Consider the following 27,827-nt stretch of genomic DNA (forward strand, 5'->3'; position numbering starts at 1 on the left):
GTCTCTCTCCGTGGGGCTCCACATCTCCCTCGATTATTGGTGGACGACGAAGGTGGAGCTGAGGGGGCTTCGAGAGGTGGGGGCCGATTCTGGGGGGGAAATTTGGGGAATTTTGGGGGATTTGGTGGAATTTTGGGGGGGATTTTGGGAATTTAGGGATGATTTGGGGGGATTTTGGGGGATTTTTTGGGATTTTGGGGAATTTTGGGGGGATTTTGGGTGGATTTGGGGAAATTTGGGGGAAATTTGGGGAATTTTGGGGGAAATTTGGGGGATTTTGGGGGAATTTTGGGGGGATTTTGGGGGGATTTTGGGGGAATTTGGGGAATTTTGGGGCATTTTGGGGGAAATTTGGGGAATTTTGGGGGATTTTGGGGGGATTTTGGGGAGATTTTGGGGGGATTTTGGGTGGATTTGGGGAATTTTGGGGCATTTTGGGGGAAATTTGGGGCATTTTGGGGCATTTTGGGGAATTTTGGGGGGAATTTGGGGGATTTTGGGGGGATTTTGGGAGGATTTGGGGAATTTTTGGGAGGATTTGGGGGGAATTTGGGGATTTTGGGGAGAATTTGGGGGGAATTTTGGGGAATTTTGGGGTGGGGGAGAAATTGTGGGGCTGTGGGGGAAGGTGGAGACACACCTGAGACACACCTGTATCACACACCTGTATCACACACCTGTATCACACCTGTATCACACACCTGTATCACACCTGTATCACACACCTGTATCACACCTGTATCACACCTGTATCACACCTGTATCACACACCTGTATCACACACCTGTATCACACACCTGTATCACACCTGTATCACACCTGTATCACACCTGTATCACACACCTGTATCACACACCTGTATCACACACCTGTATCACACCTGTATCACACCTGTATCACACCTGTATCACACACCTGTATCACACACCTGTATCACACACCTGTATCACACACCTGTATCACACACCTGTATCACACCTGTATCACACCTGTATCACACCTGTATCACACACCTGTATCACACACCTGTATCACACACCTGTATCACACCTGTATCACACACCTGTATCACACACCTGTATCACACACCTGTATCACACCTGTATCACACACCTGTATCACACCTGTATCACACCTGTATCACACCTGTATCACACCCCTGTATCACACACCTGTATCACACACCTGTATCACACCTGTATCACACCTGTATCACACACCTGTATCACACCTGTATCACACACCTGTATCACACACCTGTATCACACACCTGTATCACACACCTGTATCACACACCTGTATCACACCTGTATCACACACCTGTATCACACACCTGTATCACACCTGTATCACACACCTGTATCACACACCTGTATCACACACCTGTATCACACACCTGTATCACACCCCTGTATCACACACCTGTATCACACACCTGTATCACACCTGTATCACACCTGTATCACACACCTGTATCACACACCTGTATCACACACCTGTATCACACACCTGTATCACACCTGTATCACACACCTGTATCACACCTGTATCACACCTGTATCACACCTGTATCACACACCTGTATCACACCTGTATCACACCTGTATCACACCTGTATCACACACCTGTATCACACACCTGTATCACACCCCTGTATCACACACCTGTATCACACACCTGTATCACACACCTGTATCACACCTGTATCACACACCTGTATCACACCTGTATCACACCTGTATCACACACCTGTATCACACCTGTATCACACACCTGTATCACACACCTGTATCACACACCTGTATCACACCTGTATCACACACCTGTATCACACACCTGTATCACACACCTGTATCACACCTGTATCACACCTGTATCACACCCCTGTATCACACACCTGTATCACACCTGTATCACACACCTGTATCACACACCTGTATCACACCTGTATCACACCTGTATCACACACCTGTATCACACCTGTATCACACACCTGTATCACACCTGTATCACACCTGTATCACACACCTGTATCACACCTGTATCACACACCTGTATCACACACCTGTATCACACCTGTATCACACCTGTATCACACACCTGTATCACACCTGTATCACACACCTGTATCACACCTGTATCACACACCTGTATCACACACCTGTATCACACCTGTATCACACACCTGTATCACACCTGTATCACACACCTGTATCACACACCTGTATCACACCTGTATCACACACCTGTATCACACCTGTATCACACCTGTATCACACACCTGTATCACACCTGTATCACACACCTGTATCACACACCTGTATCACACCTGTATCACACCTGTATCACACACCTGTATCACACCTGTATCACACACCTGTATCACACACCTGTATCACACCTGTATCACACACCTGTATCACACACCTGTATCACACACCTGTATCACACACCTGTATCACACCTGTATCACACACCTGTATCACACACCTGTATCACACACCTGTATCACACCTGTATCACACACCTGTATCACACACCTGTATCACACACCTGTATCACACCTGTATCACACACCTGTATCACACACCTGTATCACACCTGTATCACACACCTGTATCACACCTGTATCACACCTGTATCACACCTGTATCACACCTGTATCACACCTGTATCACACACCTGTATCACACCTGTATCACACCTGTATCACACCTGTATCACACACCTGTATCACACCTGTATCACACCTGTATCACACCTGTATCACACACCTGTATCACACACCTGTATCACACACCTGTATCACACACCTGTATCACACCTGTATCACACACCTGTATCACACACCTGTATCACACCTGTATCACACACCTGTATCACACACCTGTATCACACACCTGTATCACACCTGTATCACACACCTGTATCACACACCTGTATCACACACCTGTATCACACACCTGTATCACACCTGTATCACACACCTGTATCACACACCTGTATCACACACCTGTATCACACACCTGTATCACACCTGTATCACACCTGTATCACACACCTGTATCACACCTGTATCACACACCTGTATCACACCTGTATCACACACCTGTATCACACACCTGTATCACACACCTGTATCACACCTGTATCACACACCTGTATCACACACCTGTATCACACACCTGTATCACACCTGTATCACACACCTGTATCACACACCTGTATCACACACCTGTATCACACACCTGTATCACACACCTGTATCACACCTGTATCACACACCTGTATCACACACCTGTATCACACCTGTATCACACACCTGTATCACACCTGTATCACACCTGTATCACACACCTGTATCACACCTGTATCACACACCTGTATCACACACCTGTATCACACACCTGTATCACACCTGTATCACACACCTGTATCACACACCTGTATCACACACCTGTATCACACCTGTATCACACACCTGTATCACACACCTGTATCACACACCTGTATCACACACCTGTATCACACCTGTATCACACCTGTATCACACACCTGTATCACACACCTGTATCACACACCTGTATCACACCTGTATCACACACCTGTATCACACCTGTATCACACCCCTGTATCACACACCTGTATCACACACCTGTATCACACCTGTATCACACACCTGTATCACACCTGTATCACACCTGTATCACACACCTGTATCACACCTGTATCACACCTGTATCTCACACCTGTATCACACACCTGTATCACACACCTGTATCACACCTGTATCACACCTGTATCACACACCTGTATCACACCTGTATCACACACCTGTATCACACACCTGTATCACACCTGTATCACACACCTGTATCACACACCTGTATCACACACCTGTATCACACACCTGTATCACACCTGTATCACACACCTGTATCACACCTGTATCACACACCTGTATCACACACCTGTATCACACACCTGTATCACACCTGTATCACACACCTGTATCACACACCTGTATCACACACCTGTATCACACACCTGTATCACACACCTGTATCACACACCTGTATCACACCTGTATCACACACCTGTATCACACCTGTATCACACACCTGTATCACACACCTGTATCACACACCTGTATCACACCTGTATCACACACCTGTATCACACACCTGTATCACACACCTGTATCACACACCTGTATCACACCTGTATCACACACCTGTATCACACACCTGTATCACACACCTGTATCACACACCTGTATCACACCTGTATCACACCTGTATCACACACCTGTATCACACCTGTATCACACACCTGTATCACACCTGTATCACACACCTGTATCACACACCTGTATCACACACCTGTATCACACCTGTATCACACACCTGTATCACACACCTGTATCACACACCTGTATCACACCTGTATCACACACCTGTATCACACACCTGTATCACACACCTGTATCACACACCTGTATCACACACCTGTATCACACACCTGTATCACACCTGTATCACACACCTGTATCACACACCTGTATCACACCTGTATCACACACCTGTATCACACCTGTATCACACCTGTATCACACACCTGTATCACACCTGTATCACACACCTGTATCACACACCTGTATCACACACCTGTATCACACCTGTATCACACACCTGTATCACACACCTGTATCACACACCTGTATCACACCTGTATCACACACCTGTATCACACACCTGTATCACACACCTGTATCACACACCTGTATCACACCTGTATCACACCTGTATCACACACCTGTATCACACACCTGTATCACACACCTGTATCACACCTGTATCACACACCTGTATCACACCTGTATCACACCCCTGTATCACACACCTGTATCACACACCTGTATCACACCTGTATCACACACCTGTATCACACCTGTATCACACCTGTATCACACACCTGTATCACACCTGTATCACACCTGTATCTCACACCTGTATCACACACCTGTATCACACACCTGTATCACACCTGTATCACACCTGTATCACACACCTGTATCACACACCTGTATCACACCTGTATCACACACCTGTATCACACCTGTATCACACCCCTGTATCACACCTGTATCACACACCTGTATCACACACCTGTATCACACCTGTATCACACACCTGTATCACACACCTGTATCACACCTGTATCACACACCTGTATCACACCTGTATCACACCTGTATCACACACCTGTATCACACACCTGTATCACACCTGTATCACACCTGTATCACACACCTGTATCACACACCTGTATCACACACCTGTATCACACACCTGTATCACACACCTGTATCACACCTGTATCACACCTGTATCACACCCCTGTATCACTCACCTGTCTCTCACCTGTGTCCCCAGGACGACCCCTGTTACCTGTCGGCCATGTCCAGGTGTCACCTGCGGGCGGGGCAGCGCATCCTGCAGGGGGCGCTCTCTAACGGGGGTCTCTACGTCAAGCTGGGCCAGGGGCTCTGTGCCTTCGATCACCTGCTGCCACCTGAGGTGACCACGACGCTGCGGCCGCTCGAGGACAGCGCCAGCCCCCGGGGACACCGGGAGGTGACGGCGGGGACACTGGGGGGTGGGGACAGGTGGGACAGGTGGGACGGGTGAGACAGGTAGGACTTAGGGGGATTGGGGACATTGGGGACAGGTGGGACATTGGGGACAGGTGAGACAGGTGGGACATTGGGGGGGATTGGGGACATTGGGGACAGGTGGGACAGGTGAGACATAGTGGGGATTGGGGACATTGGGGACAGGTGAGACAGGTGGGACATGGGGGGATTGGGGACATTGGGGACAGGTGGGACATTGGGGGGGATTGGGGACATTGGGAACACGTGGGACAGGTGAGACATAGGGGGGATTGGGGACAGGTGAGACAGGTGGGACAGGTGGGACAGGTAGGACTTAGGGGGCATTGGGGACACGGGGGACAGGTGGGACAGGTGGGACATTGGGAGGATTGAGGACATTGGGGACAGGTGGGACATTGGGGGGATTGGGGACAGGTGAGACAGGTGGGACAGGTGGGACATGGGGGGGAGGTGGGACAGGTGAGACAGGTGGGACTTAGGGGGCATTGGGGACAGGTGGGACATTGGAGACACTGGAGACCGGTGGGATATTGGGGGGATTGGGGACAGGTGAGACAGGTGGGACAGGTGGGACATGGGGGGGAGGTGGGACAGGTGAGACAGGTGGGACAGGTGGGACTTAGGGGGCATTGGGGACAGGTGGGACATGGGGGGGAGGTGGGACAGGTGGGACATGGGGGGGATTGGGGACACTGGGGACACTGCAGGTGACAGGAGAATAAGGTGGTTCCCCAATGTCCCTCACCTGTCCCTCACCTGTCCCTCACCTGTCCCTCACCTGTCCCAGATGGATGAGCTGTTCCTGGAGGATTCCCCACCTGTCCCCAGTCTCCCCTCACCTGTCCCCTTCCTGTCTCACCTGTCCCACACCTGTCCCCAGTGTCCCTCACCTGTCCCTCACCTGTCCCAGGTGGACGAGCTGTTCCTGGAGGATTCCCCAATGTCCCAAATGTCTCTCACCTGTCCCTTACCTGTCCTTCACCTGTCCCAAATGTCCCACACCTGTCTGCAATGTCCCCTCACCTGTCCCTAACCTGTCACCAATATCCCCTCACCTGTCCCCAGTGTTCTTCACCTGTCCCCAATGTCCCTTCACCTGTTTTCTCCATCCTCTCACCTGTCCCCAATGTCCTCTCACATGTCCCACACCTGTCCTACACCTGTCTCTCACCTGTCCCCAATGTCCCTTCACCGGTCCTCTCTATCCCCTCACCTGTCCTCCAATGCCCCCTCACCTGTCTCTCACCTGTCCCCAATGTCCCCAATGTTCCCTGTGTCTCTCACCTGTCCCACTCCTGTTTCACCTGTCCCCAGTGTCCCTCACCTGTCCCTCACCTGTCCCACACCGGTCCCCAACGTCCCCAGCGTCCCTCACCTGTCCCTCACCTGTCCCTCACCTGTCCCTCACCTGTCCCAGGTGGACGAGCTGTTCCTGGAGGATTTCCAGACCACACCTTCCAGAATGTTCCGGGATTTCGATTACGAGCCCGTGGCCGCCGCCAGCCTGGCCCAGGTGCACCGAGCCACCCTCCCCGACGGGACCCCCGTGGCCGTCAAGGTGTGACACGGGGACACCTGGGGGACAGGTGAGGGGTCCGTGCCGTGCCCAGGTGAGCCAGGTGACGCCTCCCCCTCGCCAGGTGCAGTACCTGGACCTGCGGGATCGTTTCGAGGGGGACATGAGGACCCTGGAGCTGCTGCTGCGCCTGGTGGAGTTCATGCACCCCGACTTCGCCCTGGGCTGGGTGCTGCAGGTGAGGCACACCTGGGCACACCTGGGGTACACCTGGGCACACCTGGGATACACCTGGGTACAGCTGGAGACACCTGGGACACACCTGGGTGCACCTGGGCACACCTGGGATACACCTGGGCACACCTGGGACACACCTGGGTGCACCTGGGCACACCTGGGCACACCTGGGATACACCTGGGCACACCTGGGACACACCTGGGTGCACCTGGGCACACCTGGGCACACCTGGGATACACCTGAGCGCACCTGGGATACACCTGGGTACAGCTGGAGACACCTGGGACACAACTGGGTGCACCTGGGCACACCTGGGATACACCTGGGTACAGCTGGAGACACCTGGGACACACCTGGGTGCACCTGGGCACACCTGGGATACACCTGGGCACACCTGGGATACACCTGGGTACAGCTGGAGACACCTGGGACACACCTGGGTGCACCTGGGCACACCTGGGATACACCTGAGCGCACCTGGGATACACCTGGGTACAGCTGGAGACACCTGGGACACACCTGAGCGCACCTGGGCACACCTGGGGGCACCTGGACACACCTGTCCCCACCATCATATTGCTCTGCTCAGTTCATGCACCCCGACTTCGCCCTGGGCTGGGTGCTGCAGGTGAGGCACACCTGGGCACACCTGGGGTACACCTGGGCACACCTGGGATACACCTGGGTACAGCTGGAGACACCTGGGACACACCTGGGTGCACCTGGGCACACCTGGGATACACCTGGGTACAGCTGGAGACACCTGGGACACACCTGGGTGCACCTGGGCACACCTGGGATACACCTGGGCACACCTGGGACACACCTGGGTGCACCTGGGCACACCTGGGATACACCTGGGCACACCTGGGACACACCTGGGTGCACCTGGGCACACCTGGGGTACACCTGGGCACATCTGGGATACACCTGGGTACAGCTGGAGACACCTGGGACACACCTGGGTGCACCTGGGCACACCTGGGATACACCTGAGCGCACCTGGGCACACCTGGGGGCACCTGGACACACCTGTCCCCACCATCATATTGCTCTGCTCAGTTCATGCACCCCGACTTCGCCCTGGGCTGGGTGCTGCAGGTGAGGCACACCTGGGCACACCTGGGGTACACCTGGGCACACCTGGGATACACCTGGGTACAGCTGGAGACACCTGGGACACACCTGGGTGCACCTGGGCACACCTGGGATACACCTGAGCACACCTGGGATACACCTGGGTACAGCTGGAGACACCTGGGACGCACCTGGGTGCACCTGGGCACACCTGGGATACACCTGAGCGCACCTGGGCACACCTTGGGGCACCTGGACACACCTGTCCCCACCATCATATTGCTCTGCTCAGTTCATGCACCCCGACTTCGCCCTGGGCTGGATGCTGCAGGTGAGGCACACCTGGGTGCACCTGGGCACACCTGGGCACACTTGGGTACACCTGGGATACACCTGGGCACACCTGGGGGCACCTGGGCACACCTGTCCCCACCATCCCATTGCTCTGCTGAGTTCATGCACCCCGACTTCGCCCTGGGCTGGGTGCTGCAGGTGAGGCACACCTGCAATACCTGACCCTGATTGTCACCTGTCTCACCTGTATCACTTGTGCCACCTGTGTATCATCTGTGCCACCTGTCTCACCTGTGTCTCACCTGTCCCCAGGGGCTGAAGGAGATGCTGTCCCTGATTGTCCCCTGCACCCCCCGTCTCACCTGTGTCACCTGTCTCGTGTGTCTCACCTGCGCCACCTGTGTCCTGTCTCACCTGTCCCACCTGTCCCTGTGTGTCCCCAGGAGCTGAAAGGGTGCTGTCCCTGATTGTCACCTGTGCACCCTGTGTCACCTGTGTCTCACCTGTCTCACGTGTATCTCACCTGTGTCCTCTGTATCACCTGTGTGTCATCTGTCTCACCTGCGTCCCGTCTTACCTGCCTCACCTGTCACCTGTCCCCAGGAGCTGTAGGGTATGCTGTCCGTGATTGTCACCTGTCTCACCTGTGTCACCTGTGTGTCACCTGTGTCACCTGTGTCTCACCTGTGTGTCACCTGTCTCACCTGTCAGCTGTGTCTCACCTGTGTCTCACCTGTCTTGCCTCTGCCTCGCGTGTCATGTCTGCATCTCACCTGTGTCCCACCTGTGTCCCAGCTGTATCATACCTGTATCTCACCTGTATCATACCTGTATTTCACCTGTGTTACACGTGTATCCCACCTGTATCTCACCTGTGTCTTACCTGTATCTCACCTGTCTCACCTGAGCCTCACCTGTCCCCAGGAGCTGAAGGGCACGCTGGCCCTGGAGCTGGATTTCGAGAACGAGGCGCGGAACTCGGAGCGGTGCGGGAGAGACCTGGGACACCTGAGGGGGGTGACAGTGCCACGTGTGCACTGGGGACACTGCAGCAAGGTGAGACACACCTGGGACACACCTGGGACACACCTGGGGACGCACCTGGGGACACCTGAGGGGGGTGACAGTGCCACGTGTGCACTGGGGACACTGCAGCAAGGTGAGACACACCTGGGACACACCTGGGGACACACCTGGGACACACCTGGGGACACACCTGGGACACCTGAGGGGGGTGACAGTGCCACGTGTGCACTGGGGACACTGCAGCAAGGTGAGACACACCTGGGACACACCTGGGACACACCTGGGGACACACCTGGGACACCTGAGGGGGGTGACAGTGCCACGTGTGCACTGGGGACACTGCAGCAAGGTGAGACACACCTGGGACACACCTGGGACACACCTGGGGACACACCTGGGACACACCTGGGGACACCTGAGGGGGGTGACAGTGCCACGTGTGCACTGGGGACACTGCAGCAAGGTGAGACACACCTGGGACACACCTGGGACACACCTGGGGACACACCTGGGACACCTGAGGGGGGTGACAGTGCCACGTGTGCACTGGGGACACTGCAGCAAGGTGAGACACACCTGGGACACACCTGGGACACACCTGGGGACACACCTGGGACACACCTGGGGACACCTGAGGGGGGTGACAGTGCCACGTGTGCACTGGGGACACTGCAGCAAGGTGAGACACACCTGGGACACACCTGGGACACACCTGGGGACACACCTGGGACACCTGAGGGGGGTGACAGTGCCACGTGTGCACTGGGGACACTGCAGCAAGGTGAGACACACCTGGGACACACCTGGGACACACCTGGGGACGCACCTGGGGACACACCTGGGGACACCTGAGGGGGGTGACAGTGCCACGTGTGCACTGGGGACACTGCAGCAAGGTGAGACACACCTGGGACACACCTGGGACACACCTGGGGACACACCTGGGGACACCTGAGGGGGGTGACAGTGCCACGTGTGCACTGGGGACACTGCAGCAAGGTGAGACACACCTGGGACACACCTGGGGACACACCTGGGACACACCTGGGACACCTGAGGGGGGTGACAGTGCCACGTGTGCACTGGGGACACTGCAGCAAGGTGAGACACACCTGGGACACACCTGGGACACACCTGGGGACACACCTGGGACACCTGAGGGGGGTGACAGTGCCACGTGTGCACTGGGGACACTGCAGCAAGGTGAGACACACCTGGGACACACCTGGGACACACCTGGGGACACACCTGGGACACACCTGGGGACACCTGAGGGGGGTGACAGTGCCACGTGTGCACTGGGGACACTGCAGCAAGGTGAGACACACCTGGGACACACCTGGGACACACCTGGGGACGCACCTGGGGACACACCTGGGGACACCTGAGGGGGGTGACAGTGCCACGTGTGCACTGGGGACACTGCAGCAAGGTGAGACACACCTGGGACACACCTGGGACACACCTGGGGACACCTGAGGGGGGTGACAGTGCCACGTGTGCACTGGGGACACTGCAGCAAGGTGAGACACACCTGGGACACACCTGGGACACACCTGGGACACACCTGGGAAACACCTGGGACACACCTGGGACACACCTGGGAAACACCTGGGACACACCTGGGACACACCTGGGACACACCTGGGAAACACCTGGGACACACCTGGGACACACCTGGGACACACCCGGGGGACACACCTGGGGACACACCTGGGGACACACCTGGGGAAACACCTGTGATACACCTGGGACACACCCAGGGACACACCTGGGGACACACCTGGGACACACCTGGGACACACCCGGGGGACACACCTGGGGACACACCTGGGGACACACCTGTGATACACCTGGGACACACCCGGGGACACACCTGGGGACACACCTGTGACACACCTGGGGACACACCTGGGGACACACCTGGGACACACCTGGGACACACCTGGGGACACACCTGGGGACACACCTGGGGACACACCTGTGATACACCTGGGACACACCCGGGGGACACACCCGGGGACACACCTGGGGACACACCTGGGGACACACCTGGGACACACCCGGGGACACACCCGGGGACACACCTGGGGACACACCTGGGGACACACCTGGGACACACCTGGGACACACCTGGGGACACACCTGGGACACACCCGGGGACACACCTGGGACACACCTGGGACACACCTGGGGACACACCTGGGGGCACACCTGGGACACACCTGGGACACACCTGGGACACACCTGGGACACACCTGGGACATACCTGTGATACACCTGGGGGCACACCTGGGGACACACCTGGGACACACCCGGGGACACACCCGGGGACACACCTGGGGACACACCTGGGGACACACCTGGGACACACCTGGGACACACCTGGGGACACACCTGGGACACACCCGGGGACACACCTGGGACACACCTGGGACACACCTGGGGACACACCTGGGGACACACCTGTGATACACCTGGGACACACCCGGGGACACAACTGGGGACACACCTGGGACACACCTGGGGACACACCTGGGGACACACCCGGGGCACACCCGGCACGGGCCGGCTGTGGCCGGCAATGACGTCCCGGTGTCACCTGTCCCCGTGTCCGTCCGTCCGTCCGTCCGTGCCCAGCGCGTCCTCACGGCCGATTTCTGCGAGGGCTGCAAGATCAGCAACGTCCGAGGGATCGAGGAGCTGGGGCTGGGGCTCCGAGACGTCAGTGGGGGGTCCGGGGGGATTGGGGGGATTGGGGGAGGATTGGGGGGGATTGGGGGGGGATTTGGGGGGGATTGGGGGGGATTTGGGGGGATTGGGGGGGGATTTGGGGGGGATTGGGGGGGGATTTGGGGGGGATTGGGGGGATTTGGGGGGGATTGGGGGGGATTTGGGGGGGATTGGGGGGGGATTTGGGGGGGATTGGGGGGGGATTTGGGGGGGATTGGGGGGATTTGGGGGGGATTGGGGGGGATTGGGGGGGATTTGGGGGGGATTGGGGGGATTGGGGAGGATTGGGGAGGATTGGGGGGGATTTGGGGGGGATTTGGGGGGATTGGGGGGGATTTGGGGGGGGATTTGGGGGGGATTGGGGGGGATTTGGGGGGGATTTGGGGGGGATTGGGGGGGATTGGGGGGGATTTGGGGGGGGATTGGGGGGATTGGGGGGATTTGGGGGGGATTGGGGGGATTGGGGGGATTTGGGGGGGATTTGGGGGATTGGGGGGGATTTGGGGGGGATTTGGGGGGATTTGGGGGGGATTGGGGGGGATTGGGGGGGATTTGGGGGGGATTTGGGGGGATTTGGGGGGATTTGGGGGATTTGGGGGGGATTTGGGGGATTGGGGGGAGATTGGGGGGATTTGGGGGGTCCCGGGGGATTGGGGGGATTGGGGGGATTGGGGGGGATTTGGGGGGGATTTGGGGGTCCCGGGGGGATTTGGGGGGACTGGGGGGGATTGGGGGGGATTTGGGGAGGATTTGGGGGGGATTTGGGGGGATTGGGGGGATTTGGAGGGATTTGGGGGGAATTTGGGGGGTCCCGGGGGGATTTGGGGGGAATTTGGGGGGATTTGGGGAGATTTGGGGGGGATTTGGGATTTGGGGGGATTGGGGGGAGATTGGGGGGGATTTGGGGGGGATTGGGGGGGATTTGGGGGGTCCCGGGGGATTGGGGGGAATTTGGGGGGGATTTGGGATTTGGGGGGATTTGGGGGAGATTGGGGGGGATTTGGGGGGTCCCGGGGGGATTTGGGGGGAATTTGGGGGGATTTGGGGGATTTGGGGGGGATTTGGGAGGATTTGGGGGGAATTTGGGGGGATTTGGGGGATTTGGGGGGGATTTGGAGGATTTGGGGGGAATTTAGGGGGTCCCGGGGGGATTTGGGGGGAATTTGGGGGGGATTTGGGATTTGGGGAGATTGGGGGGATTTGGGGGATTTGGGGGATTTGGGGGGATTTCGGGGGGATTGGGGGGATTTGGGGGATCCTGGGGCATTTTTGGGGAATTGGGGGGTCCTGGTGGTAAATTTGGGGGAATTTGGGGGGGTGTAGGGGGCCCTGGGGGGGCGGGGGATTTGGGGAATTTTGGGGAATTTGGGGGGTCGTGGCGGGAATTTGGGCGAATTTGGGGGGGATTTGGGGGGGTCCTGGGGGGATTTGGGGGAATTTGGGGGGGATTTGGGGGGGTCCTGGGGGATTTTTGGGGGGATTTGAGGGGATTTGGGGGGGATTTTTGGGAGCCTGGGGGAATTTGGGCGGATTTGAGGGGATTTGGGGGATTTTTGGGAAATTTGGGAGGATTTGTGGGAATTTGGGGGGTCCTGGGGGGATTTTTGGGGGATTTTGGGGGATCCTGGGGGAATTTTTGGGGGGTCCCGGGGGGAATTTGGGGCGATTTTTTTGGGGAATTTTAAAGGAAATTTTTGGGGATTTTTTTTTTTTAGTTTCTTTGGGATTTTTTGGGGGATTTTTAGGGGATTTTTGGGTGATTTTTGGGATATTTTTGGGGTGATTTTTAGGGGATTTTTGGGGTGATTTTTGGGGGGATTTTTGGGATATTTTTAGGGTTTTTTTGGGATATTTTTGGGGTACTTTAAGTGGATTTTTGGGGGATTTTTTGGGATATTTTTGGGGTGATTTTTAGGGGATTTTTGGGGTGATTTTTGGGGGATTTTTTGGGATATTTTTGGGGTGATTTTTAGGGGATTTTTGGGGTGATTTTTAGGGGATTTTTTGGGATATTTTTGGGGGGATTTTTTGGGGATTTTTGGGGGGATTTTTTGGGGATTTTTGAGATATTTTTTAGGGTTTTTTTGGGATATTTTTGGGGGATTTTAAGTGGATTTTTAGGGGATTTTTGGGGTGATTTTTAGGGGATTTTTTGGGATATTTTTGGGGGGATTTTTGGGATATTTTTAGGGTTTTTTTGGGATATTTTTGGGGTGATTTTTAGGGGATTTTTGGGGGATTTTTGGGAGATTTTAGGGGATTTTTTGGGTGATTTTTGGGATATTTTTGGGGTGATTTTTAGGGGATTTTTTGGGATATTTTTGGGGGGATTTTTTGGGGATTTTTGGGATATTTTTAGGCGTTTTTTGGGATATTTTTGGGGTATTTTAAGTGGATTTTTGGGGGATTTTTTGGGAGATTTTAGGGGATTTTTTGGGTGATTTTTGGGGTGATTTTTAGGGGATTTTTTTGGATATTTTTGGGGGGATTTTTTGGGGATTTTTGGGATATTTTTTAGGGTTTTTTTGGGATATTTTTGGCAGGATTTTTGGGATATTTTTGGGGGATTTTAAGTGGATTTTTAGGGGATTTTTGGGGTGATTTTTAGGGGATTTTTTGGGATATTTTTGGGGTACTTTAAGTGGATTTTTGGGGTTTTTTGGGAGATTTTAGGGGATTTTTTGGGTGATTTTTGGGATATTTTTGGGGTGATTTTTAGGGGATTTTTTTGGATATTTTTGGGGGGATTTTTTGGGGATTTTTGGGATATTTTTGGGATATTTTTGGGGTACTTTAAGTGGATTTTTGGGGGATTTTTGGGAGATTTTGGGGGATTTTTTAGGTGATTTTTGGGATATTTTTGGGGTGATTTTTAGGGGATTTTTTTGGATATTTTTGGGGGGATTTTTTGGGGATTTTTGGGATATTTTTGGGATATTTTTGGGGTACTTTAAGTGGATTTTTGGGGGATTTTTGGGAGATTTTAGGGGATTTTTTAGGTGATTTTTGGGATATTTTTGGGGTGATTTTTAGGGGATTTTTTTGGATATTTTTGGGGGGATTTTTTGGGGATTTTTGGGATATTTTTGGGATATTTTTGGGGTACTTTAAGTGGATTTTTGGGGGATTTTTGGGAGATTTTAGGGGATTTTTTTGGGTGATTTTTGGGATATTTTTGGGGTGATTTTTAGGGGATTTTTGGGGTGATTTCACGGCTGATTTTTTTGGGATATTTTTGGGTTTCCCAAAACCCCCTCCCCTCTAAATTCCCCCTCCCCAGACCGCAGAGAAGCTGATCCAGGTTTTTGCTGAGCAGATTTTTTACACCGGGTTCATCCACGCGGATCCGCACCCCGGGAACGGTACCTGGGGAAAAAAAAAAAAAAATCCCAAAAATTGGGGGAAATTAAAAAAAAAACATTTTGGGGGGGAAAAAAAAATATCCCAAAAATTGGGGGGGAAATAAAAAAAAAAAAAATTTTGGGGGGGAAAAAAAAAATCCCAAAAATTGGGGGGGAAATTAAAAAAAAAAAATTTTCGGGGGGAAAAAAAAATCCCAAAAATTGGGGGGGAAATAAAAAAAAAAAATTTTGGGGGGGGAAAAAAATCCCAAAAATTGGGGGGGGAAATAAAAAAAAAAAAATTGGGGGAAAAAAAATCCCAAAAATTGGGTGGAAAAAAAATCCCAAAAATTGGGGGGGGGGGGGGGGGGGGGAAATACCAAAAATTGGGGGGGAAAGTAAAAAAAAAAAATTTGGGGGGGAAAAAAAATCCCAAAAATTGGGGGGGAAAAAAAAAAATGCGGGGAAAAAAAAAAACATTGTGGGAAAAAAAATCCCAAAAATTGGGGGGGAAAAAAAATCCCAAAAATGGGGGGGGGGGGGGGGGAAAATCCCAAAAATTGGGGGGGGAAATAAAAAAAAAAAAAAACTTGGGGGGGGGAAAAATAAAATCCCAAAAATTGGGGGGGAAAAAAAAATCCCCAAAATTGGGGGAGAAAATAAAAAAAAAATTTTGGGGGGGAAAAATAAAATCCCAAAAATTGGGGGGAAGAAAAAGTCACCAAAATTTGGGGGGAAAAAAAATTGGGGGTAAAAAAATCCCAAAAATTGGGGGGGGGGAAGTTAAAAAAAAAAATTGGGGGGGAAAAAAGAAATCCCAAAAATTGGGAGAAAAAAAAAAAATCATAAAAATTGGGGGGAAAAAATCCCAAAAATTGGGAGGGAAAATTAAAAAAAAAAAGTTGGGGGGGAAAAAAAAAATCCCAAAAATTGGGAGGGAAAAAAAAGTCACAAAAATTGGGGTGGAAAAAAAAAATCCCAAAAATTGGTGGGGAAAAAAGTCACAAAAATTGAGGAAAAAAAATATTTCAAAATTTGGGAGGAAAAAAAAAATCCCAAAAAATTGGGGAAAAAAAAAATCCCAAAAATTTTGGGGGGAAAAAAAAAATCCCAAAAATTGTGGGGGAAAAAAAAAAAATCCCAAAAATTAGGGGGAAAAAAAATCCCAAAAATTGGGTGAATTGAGCCCAAAATTGGGGAAATGGGATCCCAAAAATTGGGGAATGGACCCCAAAAATGGGACCCAAAAATTGGGGGAATAGACCCCAAAAATGGAACCCAAAATTGGGGGAATGGACCCAAAAATTGGGGTGAGGGGGGACCCCAAAAATGGGGAGGGGGGGACCCCAAAAATTGGGTGAGAGGACCCCAAAAATGGAGCCCAAAAATGGGGAGGGGGTCCCCAAAAAATTGGGGTGAGGGGATCCCAAAAATGGGGGATGGGACCCCAAAAATGGAACCCAAAAATGGGAGTGAGGGACCCCAAAAATTGGAGTGGGGGGACCCCAAAAATTGGGGAATGGGACCCCAAAAATGGACCCCAAAAAATTAGGTTTTAGGGACCCCAAAAATGGGGGATGGGACCCCAAAAATGGAGCCCAAAAATGGGGAGGGGGTACCCCAAAAATGGAGTGGGGGTCCCCAAAAAATTGGGGTGTAGGGACCCCAAAAATGGGGAGGGGGGGACCCCAAAAATTGGGGAATGGACCCCAAAAATGGGGGATGGGACCCCAAAAATGGAACCCAAAAATGGGAGTGAGGGACCCCAAAAATTGGAGTGGGGGGACCCCAAAAATTGGGGAATGGGACCCCAAAAAATTGGGTTTTAGGGACCCCAAAAATGAGGAGTGGGGGGACCCCAAAAATTGGGGAATGGGACCCCAAAAAATTGGGTTTTAGGGACCCCAAAAATGAGGAGTGGGGGGACCCCAAAAATTGGGGAATGGGACCCCAAAAAATTGGGTTTTAGGGACCCCAAAAATGAGGAGGGGGGGGACCCCAAAAATTGGGGTGAGGGGGGGGAACCCCAAAAACTGGGAGGAACAAACCCCAAAAATTGAGGAATGGGATCCCAAAAATTGGGGAATGGGACCCCAAAAACTGCAGTTGGGGGGCGGGGGAGAGGGGAAGACCCCAAAATTTTTTGGGGTTCCCCTTCAAAATTTTGGGGTTTTTAAAATTTTTTTTTTAATTTTTCTTTTTTTGGGGGGCGCAGTTTTGGTTCGCCGGGGCCCCGACGGGAAAGCGCAGCTGGTGCTGCTGGACCACGGCTTGTACGAGAGCCTGAGCGAGAGGTGGGGGCACCCCAAAAATAACCGAGGGGGACCCCAAAAATCCCAGTGGGGGGACCCCAAAAATCTCAGTGGGGGGACCCCAAAAATCTCAGTGGGGGAACCCCAAAAATCGCCAGTGAGAGACCCCAAAAATCCCAGTGAGGGAACCCCAAAAATCTCAGTGAGGGGATCCCAAAAATCCCAGTGAGGGGACCCCAAAAATCCCCAGGGAGGAGACCCCAAAAATCCTGGGAGAGACCCTAAAAATCCCAGTGAGGGAACCCCAAAAATCTCAGTGAGGGGATCCCAAAAATCCCAGTGAGGGGACCCCAAAAATCCCCAGGGAGGAGACCCCAAAAATCCTGGGAGAGACCCTAAAAATCCCAGTGAGGGAACCCCAAAAATCTCAGTGAGGGGATCCCAAAAATCCCAGTGAGGGGACCCCAAAAATCCCCAGGGAGGAGACCCCAAAAATCCTGGGAGAGACCCTAAAAATCCCAGTGAGGGAACCCCAAAAATCGCCAGTGAGAGACCCCAAAAATCTCAGTGGGGGAACCCCAAAATCTCAGTGGGGGAACCCCAAAAATCCCGGGTGGGAACCCCAAAAATCCCCAGGGAGGAGACCCCAAAAATCCTGGGGGGGACCCCAAAAATCCTCGGGGGGACCCCAAAAATTCTGGGTGGGAACCCCAAAAATCCCAGTGGGGGAACCCCAAAAATCCCAGTGAGGGAACCCCAAAAATCTCAGTGAGGGGATCCCAAAAATCTCAGTGAGGGGATCCCAAAAATCTCAGTGGGGGAACCCCAAAAATCGCCAGTGAGAGACCCCAAAAATCTCAGTGGGGGAACCCCAAAATTCCCAGTGAGGGGACCCCAAAAATCTCAGTGAGGGGATCCCAAAAATCTCAGTGAGGGGATCCCAAAAATCTCAGTGGGGGAACCCCAAAAATCGCCAGTGAGAGACCCCAAAAATCTCAGTGGGGGAACCCCAAAATTCCCAGTGAGGGGACCCCAAAAATCTCAGTGAGGGGATCCCAAAAATCTCAGTGAGGGGATCCCAAAAATCGCCAGTGAGAGACCCCAAAAATCTCAGTGAGGGGATCCCAAAAATCTCAGTGAGGGAACCCCAAAAATCCCAGTGAGGGGACCCCAAAAATCTCAGTGGGGGAACCCCAAAAATCCCAGTGAGGGAACCCCAAAAATCGCCAGTGAGAGACCCCAAAAATCTCAGTGAGGGGATCCCAAAAATCTCAGTGGGGGATCCCAAAAATCTCAGTGAGGGGATCCCAAAAATCGCCAGTGAGAGACCCCAAAAATCTCAGTGAGGGGATCCCAAAAATCTCAGTGAGGGGACCCCAAAAATCCCCAGGGAGGAGACCCCAAAAATCCTGGGAGAGACCCTAAAAATCCCAGTGAGGGAACCCCAAAAATCGCCAGTGAGAGACCCCAAAAATCCCAGTGAGGGAACCCCAAAAATCGCCAGTGAGAGACCCCAAAAATCTCAGTGGGGGAACCCCAAAAATCCCAGTGAGGGAACCCCAAAAATCTCAGTGAGGGGATCCCAAAAATCTCAGTGGGGGAACCCCAAAAATCGCCAGTGAGAGACCCCAAAAATCTCAGTGGGGGGATCCCAAAAATCTCAGTGAGGGGACCCCAAAAATCTCAGTGAGGGGATCCCAAAAATCTCAGTGAGGGGACCCCAAAAATCCCCAGGGAGGAGACCCCAAAAATTCTGGGAGAGACCCCAAAAATCTCAGTGAGGGGATCCCAAAAATCTCAGTGAGGGGACCCCAAAAATCTCAGTGGGGGAACCCCAAAATTCCCAGTGAGGGGACCCCAAAAATCCCAGTGGGGGAACCCCAAAAATCGCCAGTGAGAGACCCCAAAAATCTCAGTGAGGGGATCCCAACAATCTCAGTGGTGGGACCCCAAAAATCCCGGGTGGGAACCCCAAAAATCCCCAGGGAGGAGACCCCAAAAATCCTGGGGGGGACCCCAAAAATTCTGGGTGGGAACCCCAAAAATCCCAGTGAGGGAACCCCAAAAATCGCCAGTGAGAGACCCCAAAATTCCCCAGGGAGGGGGGGAATCCCAAAATTTCCATGGGGGACCCCAAAAATTCCCGGGGGGAACCCCAAAAATCCTGGGAGAGACCCCAAAATTCCCAGTGAGGGAACCCCAAAAATCTCAGTGGGGGATCCCCAAAAATCCCCGGGGGGGACCCCAAAAATCCCCAGGGAGAGACCCCAAAAATCCTGGGGAGGACCAAAAAAAATCCCAGTGAGGGAACCCCAAAAATCCCCAGGGGGGGACACCAAAATTCTGGGGAAGAGCCCAAAAAAAAAATGTGGGCAGGGACCCCAAAAAATTGGGGAGACCCCAAAAAATTAGGGGAGGCCCAGAAAAGTTCGGGGGGACCCCAAAAAAAGGGGGGGGGTCCCCAAAAAATTAGGGGAGACCCCAAAAATCCCGGGGGACCCCAAAATTCTGGGAAAGAGGCAAAAAATGTGGGGGGACCTCAAAAAATGGAGTGGAGGGACCCCAAAAATGGAGGGGACCCCAAAAAATGGAGGGGACCCCAAAAATGGAGGGGGGGACCCCAAAAATGGAGGGGACCCCAAAAATGGAGGGGACCCCAAAAATTGGGAGAGATCCTTCAAAAATGAAGGGGGAGTCCCCAAAAAATGGAGGAGGGGACCCCAAAAAATGGAGGGGGGACCCCAAAAATAAAGGGGGCGGGTCCTCAAAAAATGGGGAGGGACCCAAAAAATGGAGGGGGGATCCCAAAAATGGAGGGGGGACCCCAAAAAATGGGGAGGGACCCCAAAATTGGAGGGAGGGACCCCAAAAATGGAGGGATCCTAAAAAGTGGAGGGACCCCAAAAAATGGAGGGAGGGACCCTAAAAAATGGGAGAGATCCCCAAAAAATGGAGGGGGGAGCCTAAAAAATGGAGTGGAGGGACCCCAAAAAATGGGGAGGGACCCCAAAAAAATGAACGGGGGCTTCCCCAAATTTAAAGGGGGGGGGTCCCCAAATTTAAAGGGGGGTCCCCCAAATTTAAAGGGGGGGGTCCCCAAATTTAAAGGTGGGGGGTCCCCAAATTTACAGGGGGGGGTTCCCCAAATTTAAAGGGGGGGGGGTCCCCAAATTTAAAGGGGGGGTCCCCAAATTTAAAGGGGGGGGTTCCCAAATTTAAAGGGGGGTCCCCCAAATTTAAAGGGGGGGGTCCCCAAATTTAAAGGTGGGGGGTCCCCAAATTTAAAGGGGGGGGTTCCCAAATTTAAAGGGGGGTCCCCAAATTTAAAGGGGGGGGTTCCCAAATTTAAAGGGGGGTCCCCAAATTTAAAGGGGGGGGTTCCCAAATTTAAAGGGGGGGTTCCCCAAATTTAAAGGGGGGGGTTCCCAAATTTAAAGGGGGGGGGTCCCCCAAATTTAAAGGGGGGGGTTCCCAAATTTAAAGGGGGGTCCCCAAATTTAAAGGGGGGGGTTCCCCAAATTTAAAGGGGGGTCCCCAAATTTAAAGGGGGGGGGTCCCCAAATTTAAAGGGGGGTCCCCCAAATTTAACGGGGGGTCCCCAAATTTAAAGGTGGGGGGTCCCCAAATTTAAAGGGGGTCCCCAAATTTAAAGGGGGGGGTCCCCAAATTTAAAGGTGGGGGGTCCCCAAATTTAAAGGGGGGTCCCCAAATTTAAAGGTGGGGGGTCCCCAAATTTAAAGGGGGGTCCCCAAATTTAAAGGGGGGGGGGTCCCCAAATTTAAAGGGGGGTCCCCCAAATTTAACGGGGGGTCCTCAAATTTAAAGGGGGGTCCCCAAATTTAAAGGGGGGGGTCCCCAAATTTAAAGGGGGGGGTCCCCAAATTTAAAGGGGGGTCCCCAAAATTAAAGGGGGGGGTCCCCAAATTTAAATGGGGGGGGTTCCCAAATTTAAATGGGGGGTTCCCCAAATTTAAATGGGGGTCCCCAAATTTAAATGGGGGGTCCCCAAATTTAAAGGGGGGGTCCCCAAATTTAAAGGGGGGGTCCCCAAATTTAAAGGTGGGGGGTCCCCAAATTTAAAGGGGGGTCCCCAAATTTAAAGGGGGGGTCCCCAAATTTAAAGGGGGGTCCCCAAATTTAAAGGGGGGGGTCCCCAAATTTAAAGGGGGGGGGGTCCCCAAATTTAAATGGGGGGGTCCCCAAAATTAAAGGGGGGGGTCCCCATATTTAAATGGGGGGGGTCCCCAAATTTAAAGGGGGGTCCCCAAATGCCATTTCAGGGAGCGAGCGTCGCTGTGCGGGCTCTGGAGGGCGATCGTGCTGCGGGACCTCCAGGCCATGAGAGCCCGGGCGGCCGAACTCGGGGTGCAAGGTGAGCAGGGGGGGGGGTGAACCCCAAAAAAATGAGACCCCCAAAAAATGGGACACCCCCCCCCACCCCACCCCACCTAGAAATTAAGGGGGAAACGAGCGGGGAAAATTTGGGGGGGGTTGGGGAGGAGAGAAATGAGATGTCAAAATGGGAGCTCAAAAATAAATGGGGTCCTAAAATTGGGGGGAGTGAACCCCAAAAATTGGGGAGGGGGGGAACCTCAAAAATGGGGGGGGAGTCCAAAAAGGGAACCCAAAAATGGGACCCCCAAAATTGGGGGGAGTGAACCCCAAAAATTGGGGAGGGGGGAACCTCAAAAATGGGGGGGGAGTCCAAAAAGGGAACCCAAAAATGGGACTCCCAAAATTGGGGGGAGTGAACCCCAAAAATTGGGGAGGGGGGAACCTCAAAAATGGGGGGGAGTCCAAAAAGGGAACCCAAAAATGGGACCCCCAAAATTGGGGGGAGTGAACCCCAAAAATTGGGGAGGGGGGAACCTCAAAAATGGGGGGGAGTCCAAAAAGGGAACCCAAAAATGGGACCCCCAAAATTGGGGGGAGTGAACCCCAAAAATTGGGGAGGGGGGAACCTCAAAAATGGGGGGGAGTCCAAAAAGGGAACCCAAAAATGGGACCCCCAAAATTGGGGGGAGTGAACCCCAAAAATTGGGGAGGGGGGAACCTCAAAAATGGGGGGGAGTCCAAAAAGGGAACCCAAAAATGGGACCCCCAAAATTGGGGGCAGCGAACCCCAAAAATTGGGGAGGGGGGACCCTGAAAATCGAGGAGCGGACCCCGAAAATGGGAGGAAATGGGAGCCCAAAATTTGGGGAAGGGGAGCCCAAAAAATGAGACCCCAAAAATGGGACCCCCAAAAATTTGAGGGGAAAAGACCCCAAAAATTTGGGGGAAGGGGAGCCCAGAAATGGAGCCCAAATCTCGGAGGTTTTGGAGTTCACCTGGAGTTACCTGAGGTCACCTGAGGTCACCTGGACTTACCTGGGGTTACCTGGGGTTACCTGGGAGTACCTGAAGTCACCTGGGAGTTACTTGGAGGTGACCTGAGGTCACCTGGGATTACCTGTGGTTACCTTGGGTTACCTGAGCTCACCTGCACTCACCTTTCCCCCCCCCAGACTATTTCCTGTTCTCAGAAATGCTGATGCAGCTCTGGGTACCTGGGGTTACCTGAGGTCACCTGGGGGTTACCTGGGAGTTACCTGGGAGTTACCTGAGGTCACCTGGGGGTTACCTGGGGGTTACCTGGGAGTTACCTTGGGTTACCTGAGCTCACCTGCACTCACCTTCCCCCCCCCCAGACTATTTCCTGTTCTCAGAAATGCTGATGCAGCTCTGGGTACCTGGGGTTACCTGGAGGTCACCTGGGGGTTACCTGGGAGTTACCTGAGGTCACCTGGGGGTCACCTGGGGGTTACCTGGGGTTACCTGGAGGTCACCTGGGGGTTACCTGGGAGTTACCTGGAGGTCACCTGGGGGTTACCTGGGAGTTACCTGAGCTCACCTGCACTCACCTTTCCCCCCCCAGACTATTTCCTGTTCTCAGAAATGCTGATGCAGCTCTGGGTACCTGGGGTTACCTGGGGGTTACCTGGGAGTTACCTGGGAGTTACCTGAGGTCACCTGGGGGTCACCTGGGGGTCACCTGGGGGTTACCTGGGGTTACCTGGAGGTCACCTGGGGGTTACCTGGGAGTTACCTGAGCTCACCTGCACTCACCTTCCCCCCCCCCAGACTATTTCCTGTTCTCAGAAATGCTGATGCAGCTCTGGGTACCTGAGGTCACCTGGGGGTCACCTGGGGGTCACCTGGGGGTTACCTGAGGTCACCTGGGAGTTACCTGGGAGTTACCTGAGCTCACCTGCACTCACCTTTCCCCCTCCCCCCCCCAGACTATTTCCTGTTCTCAGAAATGCTGATGCAGCTCTGGGTACCTGGGAGTTACCTAAGGTCACCTGGGAGTTACCTTGGGTTACCTGAGCTCACCTGCACTCACCTTTCCCCCCCCCCCCAGACTATTTCCTGTTCTCAGAAATGCTGATGCAGCTCTGGGTACCTGGGGTTACCTGAGGTCACCTGGGGGTTACCTGGGAGTTACCTGAGCTCACCTGCACTCACCTTTCCCCCCCCCAGACTATTTCCTGTTCTCAGAAATGCTGATGCAGCGCCCCCTGAGCCGCCACTCTCGGCTCCTCGGCCCTCCCGGAGCTCACCTGAAGCGCGAGGCGGCGGCCGGAGGGACCCACCTGCAGGGCGCACCCGAGGGACACCTGAGCGAGGAGGAGAAAGGTTACATGCGGAAGATGGCGGCGCACAGGTTCCCGCACGTGCTGAGCGTCCTGCGGGCGCTGCCGCGGCCGATGCTGCTCGTGTTCCGCAACATCAACACGGTGAGGAGCGTGCACGCCGCGCTGGGCGCACCTGCGGACCGCTACGGCATCATGGCGCGCAGGTGAGGGACAGGTGGGTGGGTGCGGGGAGGGGGTGTCGTGGGGGGGGGGGGGTGTGACAGGTGTGTGACAGGTGTGTGACAGGTGTGTGTGTGTGTGTGTGTGACAGGTGTGTGTGTGACAGGTGTGTGTGTGTGTTACAGGTGTGTGTGTGTGACAGGTGTGTGACAGGTGTGTGACAGGTGTGTCACAGGTGTGTGTGTTACAGGTGTGTCACAGGTGTGTGTCACAGGTGTGTGTGCGTGTGTTACAGGTGTGTGTGTGTCACAGGTGTGTGCGTGTGAGACAGGTGTGTGTGTGTGTTACAGGTGTGTCACAGGTGTGTGTCACAGGTGTGTGCGTGTGTGACAGGTGTGTGTGTGTGTGTGACAGGTGTGTCACAGGTGTGTGACAGGTGTGTGTGTGTCACAGGTGTGTGTGTGTGAGACAGGTGTGTGTGTGTGTGTTACAGGTGTGTCACAGGTGTGTCACAGGTGTGTGCGTGTGTGACAGGTGTGTGTGTGTCACAGGTGTGTGTGCGTGTGTGACAGGTGTGTGTGACAGGTGTGTGTGCATGCCACAGGTGTGCCAGGTGTGTGCCAGGTGATCTCAGGTGCAGACAGGTGTATCGTGTGTGTCCCATGTGTTCCTGGTGTGCTCAGGTGTGTTGCAGGCGTGTGCCAGCTGTGCTCACGTGATCTCAGGTGTGCCCCAGGTGTGTCACGAGTGTCACGCGTGCCAGGTGTGCTCAGGCGCGCTCGGGGCAGTGTTTGGGGGTGTCGGGGGCGCCCAGGTGAGTTTGAAATGATGGGGGAGGGGCGTTGGGCCGCCCGGGTGAGCCCCAGGTGAGCCTCAGGTGTGCCCGCCCCTCCCCCACAGCGCCGTGCGCAGCTGGAGCCGCCTGCGGGGGGGGCCCGGGGGGTCCCTGCGGCAGCGACTGCACCTGGGCTGGGAGAGCCTCAAGTTCGAGCTGGCCCTCAGGTGAGGGGGACAGGTGAGGGGGACAGGTGAGGGGGACAGGTGAGGATTGGGGGTGCTCAGGTGAGGGGGAGGGGTCAGGGGGAGGGGACAGGTGAGACAGGTGAGGGGGAGGTGAGGGGGGACAGGTGAGGGGGTGAGGTGAGGGGGAGGGGACAGGTGAGGGGAACAGGTGAGGGGGGACAGGTGAGGATTGGGGATGCTCAGGTGAGGGGGGAGGGGACAGGTGAGAAGGAGGGGTCAGGTGAGGGGGAGGGGACAGGTGATGGGGAGGTGAGGGGGAGGGGTCAGGTGAGGATTGGGGGTGCTCAGGTGAGGGGAAGGGGTCAGGTGAGGGTGGGGGGCTCAGGTGAGGGGGGTGGGACTGGGCTCAGGTGAGGGTTGGGACAGGTGAGCTCAGGTGAGGTTTGGGGTGCTCAGGTGCATTTTGGGGTACTCAGGTGAGTTTTTAGGACAGTCAGGTGAGTTTTCGGGGTGCTCAGGTGAGTTTAGGTGAGCTCAGGTGAGTTTTTGGGGTGCTCAGGTGAGTTTAGGTGAGCTCAGGTGTATTCTTGGGGGTGCTCAGGTGGGTTTTTGTGTACTCAGGTGATTTTGTGGTGCTCAGGTGAGTTTGGGTGAGCTCAGGTGAGTTTAGGTGAGCTCAGGTGCGTTTTTGGGGTGCTCAGGTGAGTTTAGGTGAGCTCAGGTGAGTTTAGGTGAGCTCAGGTGAGTTTTTGGGTGCTCAGGTGAGCTTAGGTGAGCTCAGGTGAGTTTAGGTGAGCTCAGGTGCGTTTTTGGGGTGCTCAGGTGCGTTTAGGTGAGCTCAGGTGAGCTTAGGTGAGCTCAGGTGAGTTTGGGTGAGCTCAGGTGAGTTTAGGTGAGCTCAGGTGAGTTTTTGGGGCTGCTCAGGTGTCCTCACCTGTCCCCTCCCCCCAGGCTGGAGCGGCTGCGGTTCCGATTGGCCGAGGCCGCGCTGCGGCTCCTGAGCCGCTGGGGGGCGCTGCCCCTCGGGGCTCACCTGCAGCAGGTGCTGCGCGCCTGAAGGGGGCGCCAAACAACCCGGAAGTGCCCAAAAAAATCAACCAAATCAAATCAATAAAATAAAATAAAATAAAAGAAATGAAATGAAATGAAATGAAATTAATAAAATAAAATAAAATAAAATAAATGAAATGAAATCAATAAAATAAAATAAAATAAATGAAATGAAATGAAATGAAATGAAATGAATAAAATAAAATAAATGAAATGAAATCGATAAAATAAAATAAAATAAAATAAATGAAATCAAATGAAGAAAATAAAATCAAATAAAAGAAATGAAATCAAATCAAATCAAATGAAATGAAATTAAAAAATCCTCGAATGGAAGAGATCCCAGAAATCGCCTGGGAAACATCTGGGGAACAGCTGGAAACGCCGAAAAAAAAACTCCCAAAAATTGCGCAAAAAAAAAAAAAAAAAAAAAAAAAAAAAAAAACATCTGGGGAACAGCTGGAAACGCCGAAAAAAAAACTCCCAAAAATCCCCGCAAAAAAAACCCAAAAACATCTGGGGAACAGCTGGAAACGCCAAAAAAAAAATCCCAAAAGTCCTCACAAAAAAAGAAAAGAAAAAAAAAACAAACAAATAAACACAACAACAAAAAACAAAAATAAAAACAAAAAACATCTGGGGAACAGCTGGAAACGCCCCCCCAAAAATTCCCCAAAAATCCCCCCAAAAACATCTGGAGAGCAGCTGGAAGCGCCCAAAAAACAACAACAACAACAACAAAATCCCGCCCAAAAAACACCTGGGGAACAGCTGGGAACGCCCAAAAATCCTCCAAATCTCGGAAAGGACCCAAAAAATCAGCCGGAAACATCTGGGGAACAGCTGGAAACGCCAAAAAATGC

General features: G+C 53.4%; 1 protein-coding gene across 1 annotated transcript; it reads left to right on the forward strand.

The window, feature by feature from the left end:
- On the forward strand, positions 1-27,740 carry ADCK5 (aarF domain containing kinase 5; the record flags this gene model as incomplete). The annotated part of the gene is made up of 12 exons (XM_062514099.1): positions 1-76; positions 5,436-5,636; positions 7,095-7,235; positions 7,318-7,431; positions 9,727-9,858; positions 12,469-12,552; positions 15,842-15,923; positions 18,118-18,196; positions 22,435-22,526; positions 24,677-24,995; positions 25,852-25,953; positions 26,866-27,740. Coding segments are annotated over 12 exons (1,528 nt in total), but the record flags the coding sequence as incomplete, so codon positions are not given.
- Between the last annotated feature and the right edge of the window lie 87 nt (positions 27,741-27,827).

The sequence above is a fragment of the Cinclus cinclus genome, assembly GCF_963662255.1.
Source record: "Cinclus cinclus chromosome 1 unlocalized genomic scaffold, bCinCin1.1 SUPER_1_unloc_1, whole genome shotgun sequence".
NCBI classification, from domain to species: domain Eukaryota; kingdom Metazoa; phylum Chordata; class Aves; order Passeriformes; family Cinclidae; genus Cinclus; species Cinclus cinclus.